Raw genomic sequence first — 19,926 nt, 5'->3', positions numbered from 1 at the left:
AAGTCAGAGTGCAGAGAGATACTAAGTTACATGTCATAGTTTTGATGAGAGTCATGAAGCGACCACATTGCATAACAATGCTTTCAAACAAAAAAAAGCATGTTACAACAAAATACAGTGTGCAACCAAACACACACACTTGGCTGAAATAAAAGAAGTGTTTTTCACAGGTTCTGGCCAAGATGGAGGCATAGGTGGACACTCCGTACCTCCATGCACAATCAAGATAGGGACAACAACAGCTTAGGACCAGAATAACATCCAGAAATGAGAGAAAATTGATCTGAATAAAAGTCGGACAATCAAGAAGTTGAATTAGACCTGTGCGTCCAGACTGGTAGGAGGGGCAGAGATGAACAGCCAGGCGTGAGTCGTGGTGCTGAGAGCTAAGAGCGGTGGGACTGGGCAAGTAAGGCATCCAGGGGCGGGGGCACATAAGGCATCAGGAGCATGCAAGACCACAGTGTGTGGGCCCTGAGTGCACAGGTGGCAGCTGGCAGGCCCCGGCCCAGGGGTGGCAACCAGCAACCGGCAGACCCAGTGAGGCAGCGGTTGCAAAGCAAGGCAGTGCATGCAACTCAGGGTCACAGCACTGGGAAATAGAGCCTCGGGACACTGATTGAGGAAACCTGTGGGAGTTGAGGCACACGGAGAGACACCTAGCCTCACAGGGGAGGTTCTTGGAGGGCCCCATGGCATGCACAAGCCCACCCATATGGGAATTGGCACCAGAGGGGCACAGTTTGCTTGGGGGAAGTAGCAGAGGGGACTGAGGTCCCTCAGAGAATGGAGCAACCGCCATTGTTCCCTCTCGACCCCACCCCCACATACAGCATCTCAATCCAGTGACTGGGGTGCCCTGCCCTGGTGAACACCTAAGGCTCTGCCCCTTACTGTAACAGGTGCAATCAGACCCCCCCCCCCCAAAAAAAAGAAAGAGAGAGAGAGAGATGGCTCAAACAGAAGAACAAATCAAAGTCCCAGAACCCATCCTTTTGAGTGACCAAGAGATAGCTAACCTATCAGATGCACAGTTCAAAACACTGGTGATCAGGATGCTCACAGAATTGGCTGATTTTGGTCACAAATTAGATGAACAAATGCGGACTATGATAAGAGAAATGAAGGAAAATGCACAGGGAACCAATAGTGATGGGAAGGAAACTGGGACTCAAATCAATTGAGTGGACCAGAAGGAAGGAAAAAACATACAATCAGAAAAGAATGAAGAAACAAGAATTCAAAAAAATGAGAAGCTTAGGAACCTCCAGGACATCTTTAAACATTCCAACATCTGAATTATAGGGATACCAGAAAGAGAAGAGGAAGAGTCAGAAATTGAAAACTTATTTGAACAAATAATGAAGGAGAACTTCCCCAATCTGGCAAAGGAAATAGACTTCCAGGAAGTCCAGGAAACTCAGAGAGTCCCAAAGAAGTTGGACCCAAGGAAGCACACACCAAGGCACATCATAATTACATTACCCAAGATGAAAGATAAGGAGAGAATCTTAAAAGCAGCAACAGAAAAGGAGACAGTAACCTACAAAGGAGTTCCCATCAGACTGTCAGCTGATTTCTCAAAAGAGACCTTACAGGCAAGAAGGGGCTGGAAACAAATATTCCAAGTCATGAAAGTCAAGGACCTACATCCAAGATTGCTCTATCCAGCAAAGCTTTCATTTAGAATGGAAGGGCAGATAAAATGCTTCTCAGATAAGGTCAAATTAAAGGAGTTCATCATCACCAAGCCCTTATTATATGAAATGTTAAAGGAACTTATCTGAGAGAAGAAGATAAAAAAACATGTATAGTAAAATGACAGCAAATTCACAATTATTAACAACCACACCTAAAACAAAACCAAAAGAAAATAAGCAAACAACTAGAACAGGAACAGAACCACAGAAAGGGAGATCACATGGAGGGTTAGCAACAGGGGAGTGGGAGGAGGAGAGAATAGGAAAGGGTACAGAAAATAAGTAGCACAGATGGTAGGTAGAAAATAGACAGGAGGGAGGCAAGAATGGTATGGAAAATGTAGAAGCTAAAGAGCTTATGACACATTGACATGAACTAAAGGGGGGAATGTGGGTGGGACAGGGTGTACAGGGTGGAGAGGAGTGAAGGGGGAAATGGGACAACTGTAAAAGCACAATTAATAAAATATATTTTAAAATGTAAAAAAAAATAAAAGAAGTGTTTTTCAAAAATAATTATTTTATTTACTAATTTTTATTCTGTTCTTTTCTAGTCATTCCATTCTGTTTCATTCAGGTAAATTCTGTTCTATTTCATTTAAAAATAAATGCTAGTTACAACTGCCTACACTTTTGTGCCCAATAATGTGTTGCACAGCATCCATGGGCTCTGGATCCAGGCTATCTAGATTTTAGTCCTGGGTTTTTCAATTATTAGTAAGATCACCTTAGATAAGTTATTTGACTGTTCACTTGGAACAGCATCTGACACAATATATACTAGCTACAGTTATCAATGTGAAGTAAAAGTGTGCAGTCAGCATTAGCAAAAGCTGCTATTGTCAGGGACAAAGATAGCAAAGGAGGATGCTCTCTGTGATATGGCAGAAAGGACAGGGATCAGCTGCACCACTTCCCACCTACTGGGGTGTGTGTGGTGTGTGAGAGAATGGCAGCCAGAACACACAGATCCTGAGGGGAAGCAATGGCCTCAGGAGCAATCAGGAATGAGAGGAACACTCTGCCTGCTCACACCAGAGCAGAGCTTCCAGAAGGCAAAGATTTTGGAGAAAAAGGAGACTTCTTTGTCAAAATGGAATGATTCCTTTTCTTTTTTTGGTGCAAAAGTGATGATTTATTTTAAAATAGAAAAAGAAATCACAACATATTACAAAACTTTAAAAGCTATACTATATTAAATTATGGTAAAGAATATAAAATCTCCAAAAAGAAAATGCTATTTTTATTAATTAACTACCCGATAAACTTTTTCCCCTTAACCTTTTCCTGGTCTCATACTCTTTGGCTTCTTCAAAATATGGTTTTGTAATAATTTCTACAAAAGGAATTGCTGTTCAGAAACACAGGACCATTGCACATATTCACACAATGCAGAGAAAATGAGGAACCCTATAACCTCAACTTCCAGAAACCACTATTAAAACAATGGCTCATTCTTTGGAGATATTTTATGCATCTATAGATAACTATATGCATATATTTGTGTGCATAAATACATACATACATATATATGCATGGTTAATACAGGAAATACTTTATTTCTTTCACTGAATATTTTGTGAACATTTTCACTATCAATATATGAAGAAGGACTTACCTTTCTAATGGATGAGCAGGCATGTAGCACAATAGTCACTGGGACATTGTGAATGCCCACAATATATTAATTCACCCTGATGAACTGATACTTTGGTTATTCCTTTTGTTGTTGTTATAAACAATGTTGCAATGAGATATTCTTGTGCATTTATCTCTTTTCATTTGACCTATTAGTTTCCTAGGACAAATTCCTGGAGTAATTTAGGATAAACTGCTGAGTCAAAAGGTATGGGTATTTAAATTTAAAACCATATTGCCAGATTGCTCTCCAAAAAGGTTGTGGTATTTGTTTTCCTTAACAATTTATGAGAGTGCTTCTTTTCTCACATTACTGAACACTACTCATCTTTTTAAGGCTTTGCCAATATCCCATATATAAATGATCTTGCATTTTTAAGTTGCATTTTTATTAGTACCTTCCCACATGCTGATAGGATATCTATGTGTCTTCTGTGACTTGCATGATTTTCTATTTGGAGCTTGCTTATCCTTGTGTCCTTGTGTTATGACTTATAAGGGTCCTCAGGTAGTCACACTAGTCACCTGTTGTTAGTCCTATGTGTGGTGATTACTTTTTTCTTCAGTTTCCAACTTTTCCTTCAAAAAGATTTATGGAGTGTTTTTTTGGCATAAGAGTTTATTTTTTAGAGGTAAACTATACATTTTCCCTTAGGTTCCAAAGAAGGCACTTTTTAGCTTAGAATTGGAACCACTATGAACTAATCTCTATGACTGGGAACTTATAAATCACTTTGAGTTTATCAACCTCACAATTTATATCCTTTAGTTTTGCCCTCAAGACATCTGATCAGTTTGTGTGTTATGGCAAATAGTACCTCACAAAGGAGAAACATAGGAAATTGCACTTATGAGATTTTCATTTAAAAAGCACCCAGAAACATATGAAAGGATGCTCAGCATCACTAGCTATCAGGTAGATGCAGATTAAAACCACAATGTCATATCACCTCACACAGGTCAGAATGGCTATCATAAACAAATCAACAAACAACAAGTGCTGGAGAGGTTCTGGAGAAAAGGAAACCCCAGTACATTGTTGGTGGGAATGCAGACTGGTACAGCCACTGTGAAAAACAGTATGGAATTTCCTCAGAAAACTAAAAATGGAGGTGTTTTTTTGACCTGGGAATCCTACTGCTGGGATTATACCCCAAGAACCCTGAAACATCAATTCAAAAGAACCTATGTACCCCAATGTTCATAGCAGCACAATTTACAATAACCAAGTTCTGGAAGCAAACTAAGTGCTCATCAGCAAATGAGTGAATCAAAAAACTATGGTACATTTACACAATGGAATTCTATGCAGCAGAAAGAAAGAAGGAGCTTCTACCCTTCGTGACAACAGGGATGGAACTGGAGAGCATTATGATAAGTCAGGGGTGTCAAACTTATTTTCACCAGGGGCCATATCAGCCCGGTGGTTGCCTTTAAAGGGCCAAATGAAATTTTAGGACTGTATAAATGTAACTACTCCTTAACAGTTAAGTGAGAGCTCAGCACAGCCACTGGGTAGAAACAAGGTGCCAGGCTGAATAAAGCAAGGTGGAAGGCCAGCGGGCCTTGTGTTTGCCACCTGTATGCTAAGTGAAATAAGCCAGGCAATGAAAGACAAATACCATATGATCTCACCTATAAGTGGAACCTAATCAACAAAACAAGCAAGCAAGAAAAATAGAACCAGAGACATTGAAACAAACAACAAACAGACAGTGACCAGAGGGGAAGGTGGGGATAACAGGGGAAAGAAGGGGAAGGGTCATCAAGGAACATGTATAAAGGACCCATGGAGAAAGCCAAATGTGGGTAGGATTGAGGGTGAGGCAAGGGAAAGTGGTGGTAGGGAAAAGGAGACAACTGTAAGTGAACAACAATAAAAAAATTAAGGGGGGGAAAAGAAAAAGAGAAGTAAACTCTTCAAAGCTCAGTTTGAGGCAGCAAAGTCAGGTCCCAGCATCCTGTTGAATGAGTGTCGCCTGGTCCCATGCAATCCCACGAGGAGCATCCAGGGGCAGCCAGGTCGGCATCCTATTCCACTGTGTGAAAAGGGGCCTCTTTTATCACATTCCCCATTTAGTGAGGGGAGGTTCCACTTGGAAACAACCTTTATTCTACTTCTAGTTTAGGCCAGATCTCACACTTGATCTGGAAATTCTTCAACTATGTTCCCATTCCTGCCTTAAAAGCTCTCTCTGTATGGTGGCTTAATAGATTATTTGGGTTGTATTAATAGCCACATGAAGTCCAGAACTTGGTGATCACATTGAGAATCAAAAAGCTTCTTAAAACTTGGGGTAAAAACAAGGCCTCAACATTAGAGCATATGAATGAGACTTTCCAGTATAATTATACCCTCTGAAAAGTAAATATAACTGAGTGAATTATACCCTCTGAAATTATACCCTCTAAAAAGCAAATATAACCTGCTACCAAAATCTGTACAGGTAGTAGCCCAGAAAACAAATGACTTGAGAAAGGTTCTGGCCTGAACCTCTGAATTTTGAAAATATGGGCTCATTATAAACAATTCCTCCTGAAAAACTCAACTGGGGAGTATTATCTTTAATAGACAAACTTTAGATGTAAAAGGTATTAATTGCTTATAAAGGCAGAGTCTGCCACACCCGTACCAAACAGAGCCACAGACAGTAGCACCAACCTGTTGTTCAGACCTTCAGAGCCACCAGGGAAACAGGAACCCACTGAGATAGCATTCTGCCATAGGTTTCCTTCACTCACCTCAGGAAATTTCTTTTTCTGTACATATTCTGTGGTGGAAGCATCAAAATACTTGGCATAGCCTTCATTGAGGCTGTAAATCTTTCCTTTCTTTTTAATTTTGACCTCTTTTTCCACCAGAATGAACTCACCAAGAGCCTAAAAGTTGAACAAAAATATGAGTAAGAAGAGAGATGCTAGAAGCCAACAGCACACTCCCCAACACTTAGAAAACATTCAAATATGTGGGCATCCTGGAAGGACCCAAAGCATTGCCAGGTCCTCCAGAAGCCTGCCAGTGATATTTTTATGAGTTGTATAAAGAGCAGTGACAATACTGAGTCACCTATACTACTAATTTATAAGGAACCTAGCTGCATTGATCCCCCAAGTTATCACCCTCAGTTAATCCTAATATTTTCAGAAACACCTGGGCCATCAGCAGTGAGAGGAAGAAGTTATACAGGTAAGATTGATCATAAATGTATGGATACAGTTCAACCACTATTTTGTGGTCCAGTTATTATATCATAATGATTTAATTTTGGAAGCCATTAAAAGTTCCTAGTATCACAGTGACTCTTTTTTTTAACATATTTTACTGATTATGCTATTACAGTTGCTCCATTTCCCCCCCTTTATTCTCCTCTGTCCTGCACACCCCCTCCCATGCACATTCTCCCCCTTTAGTTCATGTCCAGGGGTCATACATATAAGTTCCTTCACTTCTATATTTCCTACACTATTCTTAACCTTCCCTGTCTATTTTCTGCCTGCCATTTATGTTACTTAGTCCCTGTACCTTTTCCCTCTCTATGTTCCTCCCACACCCCTGCTGATAACCCTCCATGTGATCTCCATTTCTATGGTTCTGTTCCTGTTGTAGTTGTTTGCTTAGTTCATTTTTGTTTTTGTTTTCTTTTTTAGGTTCAGTTGTTGATAGTTGTGAGCTTGTTGTCATTTCACTGTCCATATTTTTTATCTTCTTTTTCTCAGGTAAGTTCCTTTAACGTTTCATAAAATAAGGGCTTGGTGATGATGAACTCCTTGAACTTGACCTTATCTGAGAAGAACTTTATCTGCCCTTCCATTCTAAATGAAAGCTTTACTGGATAGAACAATCCTGGATGTAGCATGACTTGGAAAACTTCTTTGCAACCCCTTCTTGCCTGTAAGGTTTCTTATGAGAAATCAGCTGACAGTTTTATGGGAACTCCTTTGTAGGTAACTGTCTCCTTTTCTCTTGCTGCTTTTAAGATTCTCTCCTTATCTTTCATCTTGGGTAATGTAATTATGATGTGCCTTGGTGTGTGCTTCCTTGGGTCCAACTCCTTTGGAACTCTAAGCTTCCTGGACTTCCTGGAAGTCTATTTCCTTTGCCAGATTGGGGAAGTTCTCCTTCATTATTTGTTCAAATAAGTTTTCCATTTCTTGCTCTTCCTCTTCTCCTCCTGGCATTACTATGATTCAGATGTTGGAATATTTAAAGTTGTCCTGGAGGTTCCTCAGCCCCTCCTCATTTTTTGTTTGTTTGTTTGTTTGTTTGTTTTGAATTCTTGCTTCTTCATTCTGTTCTGGTTGAATTTCTTTCTTCTGCTCCAAACCATTGATTTGAGTCCTGGTTGCCTTCCCTTCACTGTTGGTTCCCTGTACATTTTCCTTTCTTTCACTTTTCATAGCCTTCATTTTTTCCTCTATTTTGTGACCATGCTCAACAAATTCTGTGAGCTTCCTGATTGTCAGTGTTTTGAAATGTGCATCTGATAGGTTGGCTATCTCCTCATTGCTTAGCTGTAATTTTTTCTGGAACTTTGATGTGTTCTTTCATTGAGGCATTTTTTTTTGTCTTGGTGCACCTGTCAGGTAGTAAGAGGTAGAGCCTTAGGTGTTCACCAGGGCAGGGCAACTCAAGTTGCTGTGCTTGACACTTTCAGTGGGGGAGGGTCCTAAGAGGGAAAAGTACCACTTGCTCTGCTCTCTGCTGGCTTTCAGTCATTTCTGGGGCTACCCACAAGCAAATTGGGCCTTTCTGGTGCTGTTTCCTGGGTGGGTAAGTTTGTGTACATGCTAGGACCCTATGGGTCTCTCCAGCGAACTCTCCTGTGAGTCTGGAGATTTATCCCAATGCCACAACCCTCCCAAGTTTTTTTCAGTCAGAACTTTTGAGGCTTTATTTTCCCTCACTGGAACCCTGGATTGTGCAGTCTGTTTCGCTCCCCAGTTGTTCCTCCCAGTTTATCAGCATGCAAATGTGGGACCACCCACTCCACCAGCCACCACCTTGCCACAAATCTCCACACCAGCTTCCCACCCCCACCCCTCCTATTGGTCTGGATGAGTTTTCCTTCTTTAACTCCTTGGTTGTCAGACTTCCACACAGTTTGATTTTCTTTCAGTTCTGGTTGTTTTTTATTTTTAAATTTGTTGTTGTCCTTTTTGGTTGTGCAAGGAGTCACAGTGTGTCTACCTATGCCTCCATCTTAGCTGGAAATCCCCAGTGACTGGTAGATGAGGTAAAGAGGAAATCCCTTCAAACAGAAACTACATACACTTGGCATAAGGAATAGTTGATAAAAATTGAAGAAATCCTCAGAAGTATAAACAAAATCATGCCCAGTTCCCGTATAGTCATCATGGTCACTATCAGTTGGATGGTCCCTGTGGATGTGATTAGCTAGCTGTACATATCATCTAAAAGACTGGCTATCTCCCTCAGTCACTAAAGGGGAAACCAGGTCCTAAAAATCTAATCAATTTTGATAAATTTTGAAGACTAAGAAAGTGAAAATCCCCCAAGATGACAGCTCACAGCTGGCAGCTAGACTAGAAGGTTCCTAATGAACCTTCCCATAATATAAAGAGACAAGTTCATGCTGACAATGTGTCAAATAAGACTGAACAGTGACAAGGATACTCAGTGACTGCAAAAATAACTAAAGATCCCTCTCTTCTGCAGAACTTGAGTGATGACTGCTTCTTTACAAGTGAATCCCCACCCTCACTTTAATCTTCCCACCTCCTAGGTAAAAATTATTGATATATGTAATCATTAATTGTACCCACTTACAGACCACCCAGTGTAGAACTAACTCTTTCTCAAATCCTCCTTAGAATCATCAAGCAAAATATGTGCCATTATAAGCCCATTCCAACTCTCTCTTATCTTAGCACAACAACCCACAGTTCCTCTAGAGTGCATTCTCCATGCTCAGTAAACCTAACTTACTTCATTATAGGTATGTTCTTGATGGTCTCTGGTTCAAGGTCAGGCACTTGACTTAATGTGGTAAATTAGATACTCCTCCCTGGCATTTGAATGAGAGACAAACCAGGAGTGGTGTTCAGACCAAACTTGCTGTGCTGCCAGACCACTCATGTGATTGCTGTTTCCTGGTCCTCTAGACCTTCCCATTTCTAGCCTTGGGCTTTAGCTTCCCCATGAATGCAGTAGCATCCTTTACTTCATTGAGCCAGAATCCTTTTCTCTCTTGCTTATTAGTAAAGAGCAAGACATATACAAAAATATTGTCTAAATAATGTCATTCTCTTATGTATCCCTCTCTGAAACTGGGGGTGGGGATCCTCAGGTGCCTAGAGAGTTATTCCATACTATGGGAAAGAAATGGCTGTGGAATCTTACCCTAACTTGGAGAATATATTCTCTTGTTTTGACTCTGTGATCACTTACAACCACTGACTATTAAAAAGCTTCCCATGGCTTTGAGGACAAGGTATCTCATTATCAAGCACCATATCTTTATCACCCAGAAACGGTATCTGCCATTTGTAAATGAATGTCTCAGCACCATGGTTTATACCACAATGGAGAATGGTTAACATGAGATGGTTGCTCTGTGCCTGAACACAATGTGTTCTCTGAGAAAATCAAGGTATCATCTCTGCAAACTCACAGGTCAGACAGGCTCTGGCTGACCCACCAAGGAACTTGGTCCCATTAGGCCCTGCCAGAGTAACCTGTTGGCCACTCTCCATGATTTTTTTCTATCTGTGACAACTGTCATAAGCTACTTCAACTTAAAGTCAACCTCCCAAACAAGTCTTAAGCTTCTTACACTGGGTCTTGCTCAAATGTACTTTTTAGTAGGGTGATGTGATCCAAAGGAATTTCATGCTAATAAAGAAGGATCAGCAGAGATTATACAGGGGTTTGTCTCTTCTTTCTGATGGCAGTTAAGCTGTCAGGCCTACCTATGTTTAGAATCCTTAGTTGCACTCCTAAGCCAAATGTACCTACCTATTCCCTTTAGAATCACTTCAGAATATTCTTGGAGATATTTTGCTTGCAACAAAAAGAATTTTACTCAAAATTGGTAAAATATATAAGTACAAGACTGGCTGTAAATAGGTGTTCTGGGACCAACTCCAATGTGCACGTGTCTCAGACACACCAGAAGGGTGTCTGAGAATTCAGATTAATCCATCTCAATTCTGACATTGTCTACCCAAAGACAGCATCAGATTCCAGGGGTTAAGGGCCTACTCCACTCTCCACTTCAGATGCTAGTCCCAAGCCCAGGTTGTTACCTGTGCTTCTGACTGACTGGCTACAAATCAGAGGTTTTTAGAAGACCCAGTTCCTCCTCCTCAGGTTTGATTAATTTGATAGTGTGGCTCAGAACTTAGACAAATGTTTTACTTACTAGATTACCAGTTTAGTATAAAGGGATATAATGCAGGAACAGCCAGATTGAAGATATGCATAGGGCAGGGTATAAACAAATGACACAGATCTTCCATGCCCTCTCTAGGCACTCTACTCTCCCCAGTCTCCATGTGTTCACTAACCAGAAAGGCCTCTGGACACCATCTTTTGGGGGGTTTATGGAGGTTTCATTATATAGGCAGGACTGATGAAATCTACTGGCCATTGGTGATTCAGTCAATCTCCAGGCCCTCTCCCTTCCCTGGTGGTCAGAGAGTAGGACTGAAAATTCCAACCCTTTAATCACACAGTTGACTCCATTGATAACAAGCCCCCATCCTAAGGTGCTTTCTGAAAGCCATCTCAATAATATAACAAAAGATACCTTTATCACTCCCAACACTTAGGAAATTTCAAGGGTTTGAGGAGCTTTGAGCCAGGAACCATGGATGAAGATTAACTATATATGAGGAATACATTCTGGTCATCTGAATGACCACATATATACATTTCTTATAAATCACAATATCGCAACCTGAGTGTGACTCATGACTCCAGGACTACTAGCATAACTTTGGGCAAATTACTTACCTTCTCTGTGCTTCACTTTCCTTACCTGAAAATGGGAATAATAGTAAGACCTACCTTAGAGAGATGCTATAAAGTTTAAACACATTCATACATGTAAATTACTTGAAACAGATAGCTACCCACCACTTAATAAGCAACGTATAACTGTCAGCTATTATTTCAGAAGAGTTTTAGAAAGGTTGTTTTACTGTCTGAGAGTAATGTTTGTGAACTACAGAATTTCTCCAGTTTTGACTGTTTCTTTGAAAATAATGAGAATTCAGGGGATAAACACACTTAAACATCAGTGGGTTTTGATCTGATTAGTTTATATATGAAAATTTATATTTGAAAAGATACTGGGTTCCCATCGTATAAAATTTAGTTTAACTCTGTTTTGAAATGTTATTACCCTCTTCCCTCCACATACATGCACCAACATGTAAACTCCACCAGGGCTGGAATGTTTGCCTGCTTCATCAGTGCTATATCTCCACCTAGGATGGTGCTTTGGGACTTTTGGGACATACTAGATGCTTGATAAACATTTGTAAATTCAAATTAAATTGAAATACTGAACAATTGCTTTTGACTTACTGAATACTAGAAACTTTGAAATGGTTTTGGTCAGAATTATTTGAATTTTCACAAGACCTGACTATATTTGGCAAAGTAGTTCACAAGTGACAGGCAAAGCAGCCAGCATTGTAAAGAGAAATTCTATAGGTTGCAAATACTTTACAAATTTTCTGCTGAACATTTTTAATGTACACTTCTCATGAAAATTCAGCTTTATTTGAACTCTTGTGCCTTTATCCAATTATTTCTTCCTTTAGTCTGTGTCATACTGTCTGATTTTTCATCTGTTCTGAGGATGTGCCTCTTCCCCTTGAGCATTTTCTCAGGGGGAGGAGAAATACTACTGAGCATTTTCTCACCATGAAAAATAAGGAGCATAACACAGAACTTGATAAAGCAGTTTTCTACCAATTTCCCTCCTACTGGGAAGAACATGTAGATTAGGGGAAGTCCTCCAAACCTGTGCTGTCCAATAGGATAGTCACCAGTCACATACAGTTTTTAAGTTAATTAAAATGAAATAAAACTGCTCCTCAGTCACACTAGACTCATTGCAAATGTTCAGTAGTCACATGAGGCTAGTGGCTACTATATTAGACAGCATAGATCATAAAACATATCTATCGCCATACACAGTTCTATTGGAAGGTACTGCTCTTAAAAAAATCACGTTTCTGTCTGGAAACCAGCAGCACTGAGATTCTTAAATCATTGTGTTCCCATAAACCAAAGAGGAAAAAACTCTTTAAGAACAGGGCCTGAGTTGATATGACTGAACCTGCAGGACCCCTCAAATTCCCTCACTTGGATAGAGGTCCTTAATGTTTTTGGTGATGTTCTGGCTCCCAAACTAGACTCTCTGGCCCCAAAAGCAAGTATTAAGAATGACCAAGAATGTCCCTTATCCCAAGGGACTAGAATTGAATTACAGAGCTCCATGGAGTCCCAAGTGCTGATAATGCCATGCTGGATACTTACTGGGTCAAGCATGAAGAGGTCCACTCCTTGCCCAGTGGACAGAGCCACCAAGGTTGCACTGCCATAGAGTGCATAGCCTGCGGCCACAATATCTCGACCTGGCTGCAGGGCATCCTTTTCAGAAGGCTCGTCCTCTGTAGTCTGAGGAAGAGGAGAGAAACATGGTGCATTATTGTCTCTGGAGAGAACCCTTGCCAAGGAGTGGGCTTCTTAACTCTCTTGAAGAATCACTTTTAAAGGTAAAATAATAATTTGTATTGTTATGGGACTTTATATCTGTCAAAGTGTTTTCACATTATATGTGTGAAACAATGGAAAGGCTCAGAACTGCTCATTTAAAGGAGAGGGGATGGAGGTCATAGAGGTATTCACACAACATCATGAAGCCAGTGAGTGATGAAGCTGGGGCTGGACCCACGTCTTCGGTGGCAAAGCCATGGTCATTCTCAAAAAATTATGGAGCATGGGGCCAGTTTGTCATCTGCTAGTAAAATCCTAACAACTTTGTCTTAAAACCAAATCTTATCCTTCTTTAAGGATTTCTTTGAAGCATCATTTTACCTATAATGCTTTTATTATTTTAGTACTTTTCTAGAGCTACAAGTTAATTCAATTAAAAATGGCACATTCCCAATTAAAAAAATGGGCAAATGCCTGAACAGACACTTCTCCTAGGAGAACATACACAGGGCTCAGAGACATATGAAAAGATGCTCAGCATCACTAGCCTTCAGAAAGATGCAAATTAAAAACAATGAGATACCACTTCACATCAGTGAGAATGGCCATCATAAACAAAACAAAAAACAGCAAGTGTTGAAGAGGATATGAAGAAAAGGGAACCCTAGTGCACTGTTGGTGGGAATGCAGACAGTGAAGCCACTGTGGAAAACAGTATGGAATTTCTTCAGAAAACTAAAAATGGAACTGCCTTTTGACCCAGCAATTCCACTGCTGGGATTATACCCTAAGAATCCTGGAACACCACTCCATAAGAACCTAGGCACCCCAATGTTCATAGCAGCTCAATTTACAACAGCCAAGTGCTGAAAGCAACCTAGGTGCCCATCAGTAAATGAATGGATCAAAAAACTATGGTACATTTACACAATGGAATACTACACAGCAGAGAGAAAGAAGGAGCTCCTACCCTTTGCAACAGCATGAGTGGAACTGGAGAGCGTTATGCTAAGTGAAATAAGCCAGGCAGTGAAAGACAAATACAATATGATCCCACCTTTAACTAGAACCTAATCAATGAAAGAAAAAAGCAAGCAAAATGTAACCAGAGACATTGAAATTAAGAACAATCTGACAGTAACCAGAGGGGAGGTGGGAGGGAATAATGGGAGAAAACAGGGAAGGGTTTTCAAAAACAACTATAAAGGACACAGGGAAAAAAATAAAGAGGGGTTTGGAATCAGGGGAGACAGATGCGGATGGCTGAGGTGCAGGGGGAATAGTGTGGGGAAAGTGCAGACAAATGTACTTGAACAACAATAAAATAAGGCACATTTCTTTCAGTCTTTTTCCTTACAGTTTTGCACTCTTTCTAACACATTTTTTTACAACTAGGTTATATTGACACTTGACTTGTGTGTATGCACTCAATAACTGGCTTTATTTCCAGATTCCCAGACCACATACAGATTCTGAGAAGCAGGCCCCAGCAATTCTAGTTGGATATGCATATTCTTGGGCTATGCCCCAGACCTCCAGAATCAGAAATGCTGGGCCTTCAGAATCAGCCCTCCTGGTAATTCTGATGCACACAAAAATTTTAGAGCCACTGCTCTAAAACATGTTCTTTTTAGAACCTTCAGGGAAGTAGAAGGCAAAGATAGTATCAGGTTTTTTAATGAAAATCTGTAGTCATCCCCATTGAATCTTTTAAAACACCTCTGTTCAGCCCTGGCTGGTGTGGCTCAGTGGACTGAGTACTGGCCTGTGTACCAAAGAGTCACCACTCAGATTCCCCATCAGGGCACATGCCTGGGTTGAGTGCCAGGTCCCTAGTAGGAGGCACACGAGAGGCAACCAGACATTGATGTTTCTCTCCCTCTCTTTCTCCCTCCCTTCCCCTTTGTCTAAAAATAAATAAGTAAAAAATTTTTAAAACATTAAAACACTTTGTTCAGTCATCAAAAGGATTGCATTTTCTGTATAGGAAACCAGAATTCTCCCACATCAGAGATTTTCCTTTCTCTGAGCTATGATTTTGCAGCCTGTGGTGAGCATAGCACCCTCTCCTTGGTTTTTGGGAACTTGCACTGTGGCTTGAAGAGAATCCCTTCTGCCCAACTCCTTCTACTGGCCTTTAATTACTCCTAGAATCCCTGGCCTTAAAAAATAACAAGAAATACTTTCTAGATACCACAACTTCCCTCCAGCTACTGCCCTATCTCTCTCTTTATCAACATCCTGGAGCATCAGTGGTCTCCAATCTTTCTGGCACCAGGCTCAAGTCAGCTGAGCTCACTCATCCACTGGTGGGGGATGGGGCGGAACCTGGGGATAGGAGGCGGAGCTCAGGCAAGCTTCTCTTAAGGACAGGGGACCCCTGGAGTCTTGGATGCCTGTCTACACTATCTTACTTCTCCTGTCTTCACTGCAGGCTGCCAGATGTGACCCTACTACTAAATCTGGTGCACTTTTGCCAGTCTTTCTCCTACCTGCCCTCTAGGCAGTGTTGGATCCCTTCATTGGCTATTGCTTTCTTCTCAAGATGCATCTCTCCAGAGCTTCTCTCCATTTCGCTCTAGTCTGGATTTCTAACTCTCTACATGTGCCTTTTCATTTGCTTTTTTTAGCTCCTCTTCTTAAATGTTGGTGCTCTTCCTGATTCCTTCCCAGCCTTTGAGTGTTTACCCAGTGCAAAATGTACCTTCTCCATCGCCACTCTACCCATAGCAGGGACTCTCAGCTGCTATGTTTGTGTTATGAGTCCCAAACTCTCCCAACAGTGTAATGGGATCTGGGATGCATTCCTGACCCAAATTGGCCCAGCCAGAGTTTCTGCTCCAGAAATCTATATTTGGGGCTAGAACATTCTGGTTGATGGAAACTTGGAAGCTGTGGGCTGACCATCTTTCTTCTGTCATTGGCCAAAGAATCAGAGGAAAAACCAAACTGGTCTTCAGAAAGGGGAAGGAGTACAGTAGCCACAGGAAGTCAAGATGAGAGACTTGGATGGAAAAAACTCTCCCTGACCCAGGCCCTCTCTGAGGCTGGCCATATGTCTGTCTTAGGGCTTGCTGATTCATTCCTGCCATTTATACCAGAGTCCTGACCAAGAAAGCTCTCTTCTCTTCTCATTCTACACACTCCTCAGCAATCTCACCCACAACCAAAGTTTCAAACTTTACTCAGGTGTCAATGCCTCCCACACCTCCATCTACATCTCTTCTGATGGTTCAACTCTGGGAGCCACCTGACCACCAGACATCCTTATTCAGGTACCCCACCAATGCCTCAAGCTAAACATGTCAAAGATGGAATTCATCTGCCGTCTTACCTCCCAAATTTTCTGCTCTCCTCATATTGCTCCCCATATGAGCAAACAGCACCATCATCTGACCAGTAGAAACCTAGGAATCACCCTTCCCTTCATTTCCCTAACCACGACCTCCACTCAGTCACTAAGTCCAGTCACTTCTACAACCCACTCTTCCAAGCCCTCCTGTCTATCTTTACCACTACACCTCAGTCCGAGGCACCATCACCTCCTGCCTGGTCCTCCCAGTCTGCCCTTTCCCCACTCAGGTCCATGTCAATGCTCTGTTTAAAACACTTCATTGATTTCCCACAGACTTGATGTCCAATATTCTTAACTCATTTTACCAGGTGTTCCATAATCTGACCCCCTGCTGATTGTACAAGACTTGTTCAACATCTTTGCCCCCGCTGCTAAGCCTTATGTGTCTTATGTTGCAGCTTCAATGAACTTCTTTATCTTTTCTTAAATATTTACCTTGCATCTGAGCTGTAGACCTCTGCTTAAGCCCTTCTTTCTAGCCAGAAGGCTTTCTCCTTTTCCTCTCACCATTTACCTGAGGAACTCATAGTTATCTTTCAAGTCTCAAATGAAACATCAGCTTCTATGTGGCAGCCTTCCCTGACTTTCCAGGTACTCAGTGCTTCTCCTCTGAAGCTCTCAACACATTTATTAGTGTGTTTAAGGTCTGACTTCCTAAATAGACTGTCAGCTCCACGATGGCAAGTGCTGACTGTCTTGTTCATGTCTTCTTTCGTACCACTTACTACAATCTGGCTCATGGTTGCTGCATTCAACTGATATGCACACACATACACATTCTTGTAAATTTATACACACTTACATACATCTATATGCATGCATACGTACTTGTCCATGAGCATGCTGGATTGTCAATTGCATGGGTCCCCCCAAATTTAGTCAACCTCTGTTTTTAAAGTTTAGCTTTTTTTCTACTTTTTAAAACATTTTATTTAAAATATATAGGGTAGGGCAAAAGGAGGTTTATAGTTGTAAGTACATGAAGCATGAAGTTCATTTTTGTATTGTTATTTATTAATTATTGTATCATTTTCCATATGAACAACTGTAAACTTATTTTGGCCCTACCTTGCTATATAGATTCAAAGGAAGTTGTGCAGGTAGTACAGAGAGAACCCATGCACCTTTCACCCAGTTTCCCCCAATACTTACATCTTCTATACCTTTATGTATATATATGTTATAGTACAATATCAAAACCAAGAAAGTGACATTGTATTAAGTGTGTGTATAGCTCTATGCCATTTTATCATGTGTAGATTTATTTATCCACCAACACTTCAAGATACAAAACTACTCCATCACCACAGGTATCTCCCTAGTGCTACTTCTTTGCAGTCACACCCACCCTTTTTCCCACTACCCTGACCCCTGACAATCACTGATTGTTTGGAGTTTTATACTGTTAAATTTTGAGAGTTTTTAAATATTCCTGATATATGTCCTTTGTTAGACTTGTGACTTGAAAATATTTTTCTCATTTTGTATTTGTAAGCTCATCTTAAAACAGTTCTTTACAGAGCTAAAGTTTTCAATTTTGATGAAGTTCAATTTGAATTTTATGTATCATGCTTTTGGTGTCATGTCTAAGAACTCTGCACCAAGCCCTAGCTCCTGGAGACTTTTCTCTTATGCTTTCTTGTAAAAGCTCTAAAGTTTTGTATTTAAACCTAAAATCTACTTTGAGATAGGGAACATATGAATGGGTCTTTTTTTTTTTTATCTACTCAGCCACCTCATGTCTTTTGATTGGAGCATTTAGTCCATTTACATTTAAAGTACTTATTGATAGTATATTTATATTATCACTTTTGTTAGTTTGGGGGTGGGTTTTTTGGGGGGTGGTTTTTGGTAGTTCTTCTCTGCTCCATCCTTCTCTTGATCTCTTTTCTTTTGGCTTGCTGATCTTCTTCGGTGTTTTGTTTGAGTTCCTTTCTCTTTCTTTGTGTGTGTGTGTGTGTGTGTGTGTGTGTGTGTGTGTGTGTATTTTTTGTAGATTTTTGGTTTGTGGTTACCATGATATTAATATGTATTCATCCACATCTGTTGTAGTTAATTTTAAGCTGATAACACATTCTAAAATCACTACCCCCTCAACACTTTATGTTTTTGACACCATATATTTTATATCTTTTTTCCATGTATCCCTTATTTATGGTCTTTATAGTTAATTTTTTCTGCTTTGTCTTTTAACATTCTTTTAAGTGGTTGACTCGCTGTGTTTATTATATATTTGCCTTTACCAGTGAATTTTTTTCTTTCCTGTATTTTCTTATTTCTTTTTTTTTAAGATTTTATTTATTTATTTTTGGAGAGAGAGAGAGAGAAACCTCAATGTGCGGTTGCTAGGGGCCATGGCCTGCAACCTAGGCATGTGCCCTGACTGGGAATCGAACCTGTGATGCTTGGTTTGCAGCCCATGCTCAATCCACTGAGCCACCCAAGCCAGGGCTATTTTCTTATTTCTGATAATGACCTTTCTTTTTCTACATAAAGAAGATCCTTTAACATTTCTTGTAAAGTTGATTTAGTGATGCCAAACTCCTTTAGTTTTTGCTTCTCTGGGAAACTCTCTCTCCCCTTCAATTCTAAATGATAACCTTGCCAGATATAGTATTCTACATTTTAGTTCTTTTCTTTCAGCACTTTAAATATTTCCTTCCACTCCTTTCTGGCCTGTAGAGTTGCTGCTAAAAAATCAAGTGATGGCCTTATAGGATTTCCCTTGTTTGTAACTCATTGCTTCTCTCTTGCTGCCTTTGAGATTGTCTCTTTATCCTTTATATTTGCCATTTTAATTACAATATGTCTTGATGTAGGCCTCTTTGAGTTCATCTTTTTTGGAACTCTCCGTGCGTCCTGTATCTGATTGCCTTTTTTACTTCCCCAGAGTTAAGAAGTTTTCCGCCATTTTTTCTTCAAATATACTTTCTGCCCCTTTCTCTCTCTCCTCCTTCTGATATTCCCATAGTGTGAATATTTATGTGCTTAATGTTATCCCATAGTTCCCTTATATTATCCTCTTTTTAAAAATTCTCTTATATTTTTACTGCTCTGATTGAGTGATTTCCATTATTCTGTCTTTCAGGCTGCTAATCTGTTCCTCCATATTAACTAATTTGCAGTTGATTTCTTCTAGTGTGCTTTTCATTTCATTTATTGTATGATTTATTTCTGATTGGTTCTTTATTATATTTTCTAAATCTTTGCTGAAGTTCTCTCTGAGTTCTTCTATTTCTACTTTCAAGTTTGTTGAGCATCCTTATGACCATTTATTTGAATTCTTCAGCAGGGAAATTAGTTATCTCTGTTGTATTAGAGGGTTTTTTTCTGTTTTTTGTTGTTGTTTTTTCTTTGGTTCCTTCATTTGGGGCATATTCTTCTGTCTCCCCATTTTGTTTGACTCTATGTGTTTATTCCTATTGAGTTAGATGAAATAGCTCAGTCTCCCAATTTTGAAAAATTGCCCTTGTTTAGAAGTGGCCTTTGTGTAGTCTGTGAGCTAGGTGGTTTTGATAGTCTGGTTGAAGTCAGGGGAATTG

The 19,926-nt window shown here is 40.3% G+C and overlaps 1 protein-coding gene across 4 annotated transcripts in view; it reads right to left on the bottom strand.

The window, feature by feature from the left end:
* Positions 1-19,926, bottom strand: part of FBP2 (fructose-bisphosphatase 2) — a 73,131-nt gene that overhangs the window by 34,978 nt on the left and 18,227 nt on the right. For 3 of the 4 annotated variants that reach the window (XM_045839826.1, XM_045839829.1, XM_045839825.1), the window contains exons 4-5: positions 12,850-12,990; positions 6,081-6,218 (exon numbers count right to left, since the gene is read on the bottom strand). In XM_045839826.1, the coding sequence (XP_045695782.1) occupies positions 6,081-6,218; positions 12,850-12,990 (279 nt within the window). The remainder of the gene's footprint in view (positions 1-6,080; positions 6,219-12,849; positions 12,991-19,926) is intronic. The other variant, XM_045839828.1, reaches the window with a different exon arrangement.

This window comes from Phyllostomus hastatus, unplaced genomic scaffold, assembly GCF_019186645.2.
Source record: "Phyllostomus hastatus isolate PE091 unplaced genomic scaffold, TTU_PhHast_1.1 phas_contig_312, whole genome shotgun sequence".
Lineage (NCBI taxonomy): Eukaryota > Metazoa > Chordata > Mammalia > Chiroptera > Phyllostomidae > Phyllostomus > Phyllostomus hastatus.
The sequence above is the reverse complement of the archived record's forward strand: the minus strand, read 5'-3'. Positions and strand labels throughout refer to the sequence as shown.